Genomic DNA, 11,163 nt, shown 5'->3' with positions numbered 1-11,163 from the left:
CCCTGTTGTAAAAAAACAAAGTTGTACTTTAAGGCTTCAGATAAGACACAGACAGTGCAAAAGAAGGACATTATTCAATGGAATCATGTGGATCTGGGGAACCACATCCACATCCACACGGCGTGGCTCCAATGTGGATCTGTGACGTCAGTCATCTAGTGAAATATCATATGGCACTGCTCGGTTCAGCAGTTTGTGAGACTAGCGACCTTAAGCAACGCTACGGCAACGACAGATGACAACGGTAATCGGAAATGATCCACGCTCGATAGATAAACCTGCCGTCGCCGCAACCGTCTCTACTACGGCAGAAGGTCCCTTCCCACGTAGCGCCTACTCCGTCTGCTGCGTGTACGCGTCGCCATGGGAACCAAAGCGTCCAGTGAAAGGGTTGGGAACCCGTCGCCTCCGAGGCTTTGCTTAACCATTTTTATCGCTACGGCGATTAGGTCATAGCAGCCGTAGTCCGCCTGGCGTTGTCGTCCTGAAAATCATCTAGCTTAAACTCGCTATTATCTCTGGACAGTGGACACACACACACACACACACACACACACACACACACACACACACACGGAAATACTGACCCTCTTACAGACAGCTACGAGCCACACAGTAAAACAATAAGTTAAAATAAAACGCAAAAACTTTACTCAGAAAAAGGCAGTGGCAAACAGAAACGCTCTTCAGCCTAAGAGCCATAACAGAATTGAGAGTTGTAGCAGGCCTGCCGTTTTCTTAGAGTTTGTTCCAGATACAGTAAGTGGTGCAAAAAAACTACAAAACTGAACACTGCTTCTCCACATTTAGTCTGGGTTCAGAAAGCAGACGTGTCCCTGACGACCTGAGAGGTCTGGACCGTTCATTATGTATCACACAAGATCAGAAATGTATTTTGGCCCTAAACCATTCAGTGCTCTCTTTGAATCAACAGTAGTACTCTTTATTTTGAAATCAATTCTCCGTCAGACAGGGGTCCAGCGTAAAGATCTGAGAACTGCAGTGATATAATCCACTTTCGAGCAGCAGTGTTCTGAGTCAACTGCAGCTGTCCGATCGATTTTTTTTAAGGGAGCCATTTAAAGACACCATTACAGTATAGTGGAGTCTAGCAGAGATGAATGCATGGACACGTTTTTCTAAATTCTCCACAGACACAAGTCCTTTAATCCTTGATATATTCTTTATGCTGGTTGTTGAAATTCAGGCCTGCAAGTCCTTGACTACACCGAGATGTCTGGCTTGGGTTTTATTGTGGTTTTTAACAATAGCAATTGAAGCATGAGCCTTGACTTTTAATTGTTCTTCCATGGCTGCAAAAACAATTACTTCAGTTTTGTCTTTGTTTAATTGAAGAACATTCTGGTACATCCAACCGTTAATTTGTTCATAATGCATTTACTCATTTTGTATTGTAACAAGCAGGGCAGGAATTGCAGGGAGGCCATGAAGGCCATGGCCGCCATTGCCCCTCAGTTTGGCCTTGTGCCTCTCAAAACAATGGCATGACCTGAGGCCACAGTGGCCTTAATGCCCCAGCTGACTGTACCACTTTCTCCTCTGTCTCTTTCTTGTCAATATGTAGACACCAGTGTCTCTTTCTTGTCATGTAGAAGATGGTGTCTTTTGTTGAGATTCTCAGCTATATCTTTATCCATGCCTTACCCCTTATCGCTATAAACTTCTTTGCCTTTTTTCTTTTTACTATTTTGAAAAACATTTTAAATTTTCAAATAGTCAATGTACATCGGCGCGTTGTGAGCTTGTAGATCGGCTATTTGAAAACCCCTGTTGTAAAAAAACAAAGTTGTACTTTAAGGCTTCAGATAAGACACAGACAGTGCAAAAGAAGGACATTATTCAATGGAATCATGTGGATCTGGGGAACCACATCCACATCCACACGGCGTGGCTCCAATGTGGATCTGTGACGTCAGTCATCTAGTGAAATATCATATGGCACTGCTCGGTTCAGCAGTTTGTGAGACTAGCGACCTTAAGCAACGCTACGGCAACGGCAGATGACAACGGTAATCGGAAATGATCCACGCTCGATAGATAAACCTGCCGTCGCCGCAACCGTCTCTACTACGACAGAAGGTCCCTTCCCACGTAGCGCCTACTCCGTCTGCTGCGTGTACGCGTCGCCATGGGAACCAAAGCGTCCAGTGAAAGGGTTGGGAACCCGTCGCCTCCGAGGCTTTGCTTAACCATTTTTATCGCTACGGCGATTAGGTCACTTTTTCTTTTCTCTAATTACAATCTAAAATATAAACCCCTGTTGTAAAAAAACAAAGTTGTACTTTAAGGCTTCAGATAAGACACAGACAGTGCAAAAGAAGGACATTATTCAATGGAATCATGTGGATCTGGGGAACCACATCCACATCCACACGGCGTGGCTCCAATGTGGATCTGTGACGTCAGTCATCTAGTGAAATATCATATGGCACTGCTCGGTTCAGCAGTTTGTGAGACTAGCGACCTTAAGCAACGCTACGGCAACGACAGATGACAACGGTAATCGGAAATGATCCACGCTCGATAGATAAACCTGCCGTCGCAAACAAACAAAAAAAAAAGTTAAAAATTACGAAAAGGTTTAGGGATTCTGGAGCTCATTGGAATGATCTCCATGATGTGATTTTAACTTAACAGTTTGGTTTCTCAAATGCCCTTTGACATAGAGTAACAAAGTCATGACGTCACTCACTCATCCCCTAGTTCGCGGAAATAATTTCTCTATGGAGAATAACATTGAGTCATCTTAAAACCGTCTCATATAAGCATTGCAGTCCAAAAATAAACAAACTGTCTCCACGATATTGTCGGGGAGGTGGCTCTGTAGTCAGTCACTAATATTTGATACAGTCTATCTCTGGCAAATATGTAACTAATTCGGTGACAGTAACATTAGCGTTTTCTCACCATCAGTTGTTTCTTCATATCCATATGAATCAAACCGCTGAGATCATTTGTTTGTTTGGAACACAGTTCTTATATGACGCGATATGAAACAAGTATATGGGAATTCAGAACGAGGGGAAAAAAACAGGAACCAGGTAGGATGTGTAAATGACGTCAAACTTCGCAGCTCTATTAACACTGACATTAACACTAATAAAGAGCCCAGGTTTTTAAGCAAATGAATACTGACTGGTGGATGATGTCAATGTGACAATTCTTCTCACTGTCTCTAATTATCTTTTGTGCTTTGTAAAGTTCAAAGCCATCATTTGGAAAAAGTAGAAGTGAAGAAGGTAAGGAAGTAGACAAAAGTTCAGATGGCCATGGAAATAATAACAATAATTACACGTGACTTTTAAAGCAATTTTGGAAAATGGGTTATAAATTGCTCCATCTACGCCTTCCCTCTCAACTTTCGTACTTACTAACTATAAGTTTGATTTGTGCAGGGCTGAGATTCTTTTCACTTTAGATAGTCTACATTTCAAAATCATCCTTCACCCTTAAATTCAATTAATTCTTTCAGTGGACTAAACTTTGTTTTATTTGATGGCCTTCCTGCCCTAGCATTTGGCCTTTGTGCCCTAAAAAAATTTACACCACCAAAGGCCAAATGGCCGTGCCCCTAAAACGATGAAATTCTAGGCCTGGTAACAAGAGTACAAAAAGGAACAACAAGAGTATACAAATGGACCTGAGTTGACGGGCGGCAGTGGCTCAGGGCTAGAGTTTCCGTCGTAGAACACGGAGGGTTCCCGAATGGTTCCCAGTTCGATCCCTTGCTCCCCCATAGTTAGTGTTGAAGAGTCCTTGAGCAAGACTGTGAACCCCTTTGGTGCCTTGCATGGTTTCCTCCACCATCAATGTGTGAATGTAATGCACAATCTATGTAAAGTGCCTTGGATAACGGCGCTATATAAACGCACCATTTACCATTTAGGGGTCCATTTGGTTCCATGTGCCCACTCTTTGGAGTTAAATTACCGGGGAGGATTTGACAGTGCAGCAGCCATGTTCCGCCATCAGGTTTGAGTCAGTTCTCGTGCAGGATGGCACGCTGCTGTGTGTTTAATTATCTCCACCAACAGGCTGTCTGTGATATCTGCATACAGAACAGATGCTTCTGTTGACTCCAGACAGACAATGTGATGCCTGCCCAGATCAATATTATAGTCAACATGTGGTCGTGATACATGCACGGTCCAATGGAGACCGAGAGAAGGGCAGCGTCGTTTGATAGGAGATTGATAATGTGCCAAAGGAGAGATGGAACCCTATCAATCAAAACCTTGGGTCTCCTAAATTGCCTGTCATTGGCTTGGCCCTCGACGAGGCAGATGAGTGTGCTCTGGGTTCTTCTGGTCCCAGTTGATTCCCAGTTTAAGCCATTTAGACCGCTCTGTGTCACGTTAGATTTGAACCATGAACCACCAGCTATTCAAAAATAGTAGATCTACAAGCTCACAGGGCGGCACCGAGTGCCGCGCTGCGAGCTGCTAATGTTTCTATCTTCAGTGGTTGGAGGTTCTCAAACATTTTTTATGTCAAAGAACCCAGAGTTATAGGAATTTGGCCGTGGACCCCCCCATCTCAAAATATGTTGTGCCGGGGAGCAGAGATTTGAGATGCAAAAGTTTGAAAAAATATAAAAATATATATTCAAAGATCAGCACACATTTTCAAAAAATTTCAAAAATACCCTAAGTATAAAAAATAATGGTTAATGTGATTATGTCAGGGGTCCGGGACCCCGGGGGACCTCAGAGTTACCACAGGGGGTCCTCCAAATCCTCCAATCCTTTTTATATTAACAACTTGAACCCTAGTGTCCATATTCTGAGAACTGTAGCCAAAAATAGCAGATCTACAAGATCACAACGCCTCGCGCTGCGTGGCGTTGTATGAGCTTATAGATCGGCTATTTTCGGCAAAGAGGTAGTACAGAGTAAAAGTTCAAGTTTATTAGGTTATGACGGCTCAAGTGGTTAAACATCTGAAAACACAAATTGACATGAATCCAAAATACACTGATGATTGTGCTGTCAAACGATGAAACTATATGGAATCTATGAACAGGTTGTGGGGGTCCCTGCTTCATCTCTCTCTCAACTACGGGGTCCTTGGCCTGAAACTGTTGAAGACCCCTGGGTTACGTGACACATGATGCGTTCCCGGTCTTCATGGTTTAAGACTGTCCAGTATGACATATGGATGTCTTTAACATCTGGCCCCAGATCAGTCATCATGCTGTCTGTCCCGCTTGGTTACTGGTATTGTTCTGCTGCACCTCTGACAGGCTGGACGTGGATCACATGGAAGCGCAACACACTGGGAAAGTTCTGGGATTCCACACATGACTTTGGGAATATGATTCAGCACAAAAGCTTATGTTTTAATTATTATTATTTGCCTTTTTACGGTTTGCTTTGGCTTCTTTCTTGAAAACGAATCAACTTGAACTAATAAATAGTTAGTTAGTCTTTAGTTATTTTACTTCTGTCATGAAAACAAAGAAAACGAATATTTGTGTGATATAAAACAATGTGACATGAATGTGCTTTAATGTGAAGTTAATTGAAGCATGATGAATGACTAATTTAAACCAAGTGTTTGTTTTTTGAGCCCCAGTTTGAACCAGGACATACTGTAATTCCAACTGCACCAGCACAACTTTATCATTTACAGACAGCTTGAAAAACCTTTTTTCTTTTTTACATGCACACATGCAGTAAAATCCTGTGTTAACGTTAAAGTCAGATGTAGCCTAACTAACAGACAGTGGTGTAAAGTAACTAAGTACATTTACTCAACTCAATTACTGTACTGAAAGGAGGACTTCATCACTTTTCAACCTGTCTTCATATAATAGGTCCTCACTGTTCATGTGGTCTGTTCATGATAAAATAGCACAATTTTTTCTACTCAGTCTGGGTCTCTTGCCGTCTTAGGAGAGCTGTGGGCAGGTCAGAAATCCATCCACCAGTGACATCATCGTTTGACAGATTTTTTTAAACAATATTTTGAAAAGATATATAGGTATATATATATTTAGATTTGCGAGAACAATGGCTTCCATTATAACATTGCAACTTCTCAGGAATATAAAGCCTGCAGTTTCTATTAGCTTGGATTCCCCATTGATGATGTCACTGGTGGATGGATTTCTGACCCGCCCACAACTCTCTTATGAATTTATTTTTTATCATGAACATTAGTGAGGACCTATTATATGAAGACAGGTTGAAAAGTGGTGAAGTCCTCCTTTAAGTGCAAGTTTGAGGTACTTTTAGTTCACTGGAGTATTTCAATTTTCCAATATTTTTACTTACATTTTTACTCCACTACTGTACATCTCAGAGGCAAATATTATACTTTTACTCCACTATGATTATTTGAAAAATTGTAACTAGTAACTAGTACTATGTAGAATTTGGATTATTATTACAAAACATACATTAACCACTTCAGCCCTATATATACATTTCGGCCTTTTGAAAATAGATTATCTACAAGCTAACAATGCGTCGTGATGCGACACATTGCGAGCTGCATGAGTACTTTCTACTTTTGGTAGTATATTTTAATACCAATAATCTTGCAATTTTACTCTGCAATTTTGAAGAACATTGCAGAATTCATACATTTACTTAAGTAAAACATTTGAGTACTTTTTCCACCACTGCTAACAGGTCCATTTGGCTACCATTATACACTCTCATAGTTCTGGGAGGTTCTCGGGAATCGAAAGGTTGCCTGTTCGAACCTCAGCTCGCCTGGTCTGCATGTCGAAGTATCCCTGAGCAAGACACTTACTTAACCCATAACAGCTCCCCCCATATGCGCTAATAAGGCCCATCTGCTGAAGGAAGGTAGAACATTTCTCCTCCCCTGGAGACCAGAATATTCCCTTTCCCCTTAACGAGGATTTTACTGTCCACTAAAACACATCCTTAAAGCTCTACTGAGGCTTCCATTTGTAAAAAAAAATCACACCCAATGTGAAGTGAGCGGTGGTCGTGCTTGCATAACGTCTTCAGACTAGGATTTGAGTCTAGGATGTACAGGCTATGCTACACACACACGTTTTGCTATGGCAAAACACTGAGGAAAAAGGCTACAGACACACGCACAGCCACTCTATGGAGCTTGCTTGCATAACGTCTTCAGACTAGGATTTGAGTCTAGGATGTACAGACTATGCTACACACACACACGTTTTGCACTGAGGAAAAAGGCTACAGACACATGCACAGTCACTCTATGGAGCGGTTTACCACCGCTCAAAAAAAAGCTAATTGGAAATGATGTGTATCTATCTATCTATCTATCTATCTATCTATCTATGAATGTCAGAAATCCTGTTTGTCTGTGTGGTTACGGGCTGTGTATAAGTATAACCATAGCCAATCAGAGAGGGGCAAAAGGGTGACATCATAATATCAAGGCATATACTGTATACGGTTGCATATGGGTATTTATCTAGTTTAGAGATCGGACGGGTGTGGATCCCCTATTGTCCAATCAAAAAAGGGAAGGAAAAGGTTATGAAAAAAGATGTCCATTGAACTCAATGGACTTTTGGGATTACAGAAGAGTTACATGAAAACAGGTTTACTTTAGGTGACAGAAAGTTTCTCGGACCTAGAACAATAGTCTGGTTGCTTACTGTATACTATAGCTCCACACTCATTATAAAAATCACACCCAATGTGAAGTGAGCGGTGGTCGTGCTTGCATAACGTCTTCAGACTAGGATTTGAGTCTAGGATGTACAGGTACACACAAGTTTTGCTATGGCAAAACACTGAGGAAAAAGGCTACAGACACATGATGATGACATCACTGATGCTACACGTGCTATGGCAAAACGCTGAGGAAAAAGGCTACAGACACATGATGATGACATCACTGATGCTACACACACATGTTTTGCTATGGCAAAACGCGAAGGAAAAAGGCTACATACACACGCACAGCCACTCTATGGAGCGGTTTACCACCGCTCCAAAAAACATGTTAATTGATATGACACATTTATATTAACCTTAACAGCACATGTCTCAGCCCTATACAGCAGTACTGACTCCACTGTGAGGGTCCATGTCTCGGCCCCATACAGCAGTACTGACTCCACTGTGAGGGTCCATGTCTCGGCCCCATACAGCAGTACTGACTCCACTGTGAGGGTCCATGTCTCGGCCCCATACAGCAGTACTGACTCCACTGTGAGGGTCCATGTAAACCCGAGGTGGCAGGTCTTTCTTTCCTACTTGTCTTGGTTATGATGCTGTCTACTTCCTGACTCTCCTTTAGTAGACTGTGTTAGTCCTCTTCAAGGAGTAGTTCACCCTCAAAGTGACTTTTTTCTATCAAATTACTCACCCTATGGAGACTTGAGTTCAATAAAAAAAAATGTTTTGTTGCATTCGTTAAGACAATAATTTTATTATAATCCGGAATCAATGGAGGTCAAGTTATTATAATCAAATTATTGTCTCAAAAAATATTATTGAGAAAAAAGTCATTTTGGGGGTGTTAGTCCTCTTCAGTAGACCGCGTTGGTCCTCCTCTTGCCGTGGGTCAACATGGCGGTCAGCTCCCAGCGGATGCAGTGCGGGACGCCCTGCCGCCCGCGGCCGTAGCGCAGCAGCGCCAGCTTGCTCAGCGTCTTCAGACTAGGACTCAGGTCCAGGATGTAGAGCTCGTCGGGACCGCCCCCGACGCCGAAGAGCACCACCCGCTCCCCGCCCACCACGCAGCAGCACATGCCGTACGCCTGCCGACGCAAGGGGCCGTCCCCTTTAGGCTCCGCCTTCCTCCAGGAGAAGGTGTCCGGGTTGAACTTCCACAGGTCGTTGAACAGGAAGGAAGGCGACGGCGACGCGCCGCTTTTCTTTTCCTCCCCGCCGAATATGTACAGCTCTCCGTTGTAGGCGAACGCCGCGTGGCCCTCGCACTCCCCGGGGAGAAGCTGAAGCGGAACGGCGGCCTCTTCCGGCAGAGCGGAGCCGCCGTGCGGACGAGCGTTGCTCAGCCAGCATTCGGTCTCCGTGTCGAACACCCTGATGTTGTTGTAGTAGGCTCCGCCCCTACCCCCCTGCCCCGCCCCTCCTCCTCCTCCTCCTCCTCCTCCTCCTCCTCCAAACACAAACATCTTGGTTCCAATGATGGTGGCCGACTGCACCTCGGAGACGGGCGGCGGCGTTCCTCTGGTGACGACCAGAGACCAGACCAGCGTCTCCGTGTCCAGCTTGTAGATGCTGTCGGTGCGGCCGCTCCAGCGGGTGTAGCCTCCGTAGATGTACAGCGCCCTCCTCAGGACGCAGGACGAGTGGCGGTCGCGTGCCTCGGGCACCGTGCCCGTCACCTTGGGCTTGTGCCAGCGGTGGGCGGCAACGTCGTACGCGTAGAGCGCGTCGTAGTAGTCCGTCCGCCAGCTCCGCCCCCACACGTAGATGACGTCCTCTATTGCCACGGCGGAGCTGTGGCCCCGGCACATGGAGGAGGGCACCTCCAGGGGGCGCTCTCCTCCTCCCCCTCCCAGACCGGCGGCCGCCGGGGGAAGCTTAGTCCAGCGCAGTGTCACCGTGTTGAAGACGTGGACCTCCACCTGGAAGCCGTGCTCCGCGTCGTTAGAGTCGCAGTCGTAGGAGCCCAGGAAGGAGTAGATCTTCTGGCCCACGGCCACCGCCGTGGCTCCCTGGATCTGGGGGGAGTTCCCCTTGAGATGGACCGTCCAGCGCAGCATCCCGACACCCAGCCCGCCAGACGGACGGATTCAGTCAATATGGATTCAGTGTGGATTCAAATGAAATCAAAGGGAATTCAACATGGATTCAATGTGGAATCAATGTCAATTCAATGTAAAAAATCGTAATGGAGTGATTGGAGTGTTCTATGATCACAACATTGCTCAATAACAGACAATGGAGTTTTCTCTGAGCCAATCAAAAAGTGGGATCAAATGAAATCAATGAGGATTCAAGTGAAACCAAGTGGATTCCAGTGAATGGAGTCTTCTACAATCACAACGATGCTCAATAAAGGAGAATGGATCTTCACTGAGCACTGCCCCTTTTATTGGTGCTGCTGCACAAACGACACTTGAAGCTGATTGGCCGATAGAGAACTGAAGTCCTGACGTCACTTCTTATCTACCTGAGTCACTGAAGTCCTTTTTTCACCCTTTTTTTCAACACTTTATTGCAGGTTTATGCAATACGAGTACATGTTATTCATTTCATCCATAGTAGCTTACAAGTTACATGAAAGGGGGAAATAGAGTAGAAATAAGAGAGAAAAGCGGCTTTCACCGCTTCAAAAAAATAAAGGGATACCAACCAGAACCAGTAGGGAGATCAATCCTGTCTGATTGGACATGGATATTGTTAAATCTGAAAACAGACATCATGATACCTTGATATTGTGATGTCATCCTTTTCCCCCCTCTCTGATTGGCTCCCCATTAGAGACGGCAACCACACTTGCAATTTCCAATTGCATTCTTCTAGTTTCTAGTATGGATTTTTTATTGGAGCCGTCAACATGAATCTGTCCCATATGCCACCATCAGGCCCATTTTTTCAAACACATTTTTGGACACTGCTCCTACAGATTTTGCCCTAAAATCACGCAAATCGGTACACAGTATGTCTACACTCATGTCATCAACATGGATCTGTCCCATATAGTGCCACCATCAGGCCGATTTTTTCAAAAACATTTTTGGACACTGCTCCGACAGATTTTGCCCTAAAATCACGCAAATCGGTACACAGTATGTCTACACTCATGTCATCAACATGGATCTGTCCCATATAGCGCCACCATCTGGCCGATTTTTTCAAACACATTTTGGACACTGCTCCTACACATTTTGCGCTAAAATCACGCTGCGACCTGACGGTCGCTTATCTCCCGATTGGGGAGTCTTACTGGTAATAATATGCTAATTCAAGGGGAGCACACACCGGCTGCAGAAGGTACGCGGCAGCGCCTGGAAAATAAAACAGTGGTGGGCGAGGTGTGAACGCACGCCTGACACCACCGGTGTGGCTATGTTCATTGGTTCATTGGGGGCGGCTGTTTTGACTTGCGCCGACCGCAGACAGTGTGACTGTATGTGTCCTCCTTGACTGAAACCGCGAGGTGCTATAATACACCTTGTGATTCCAATAATGAAAAACAATACAAGTT

General features: G+C 44.6%; 1 protein-coding gene across 1 annotated transcript; it reads right to left on the bottom strand.

The window, feature by feature from the left end:
* Positions 1-8,512: 8,512 nt before the first annotated feature.
* LOC308299597 (kelch domain-containing protein 3-like) lies at positions 8,513-9,715 on the bottom strand (the record flags this gene model as incomplete). The annotated part of the gene is made up of 2 exons (XM_080743392.1): positions 8,513-9,029; positions 9,120-9,715. The coding sequence occupies 2 exons, from the start codon at positions 9,713-9,715 to the stop codon at positions 8,513-8,515; spliced, it is 1,113 nt and encodes a 370-aa protein (XP_080599518.1).
* Positions 9,716-11,163: the final 1,448 nt, after the last annotated feature.

This window comes from Nannobrachium achirus (assembly GCF_963921795.1).
Source record: "Nannobrachium achirus genome assembly, chromosome: 15".
Taxonomy (NCBI): Eukaryota; Metazoa; Chordata; class Actinopteri; order Myctophiformes; family Myctophidae; genus Nannobrachium; species Nannobrachium achirus.
This window is presented reverse-complemented; position numbering and strand designations above follow the sequence as displayed.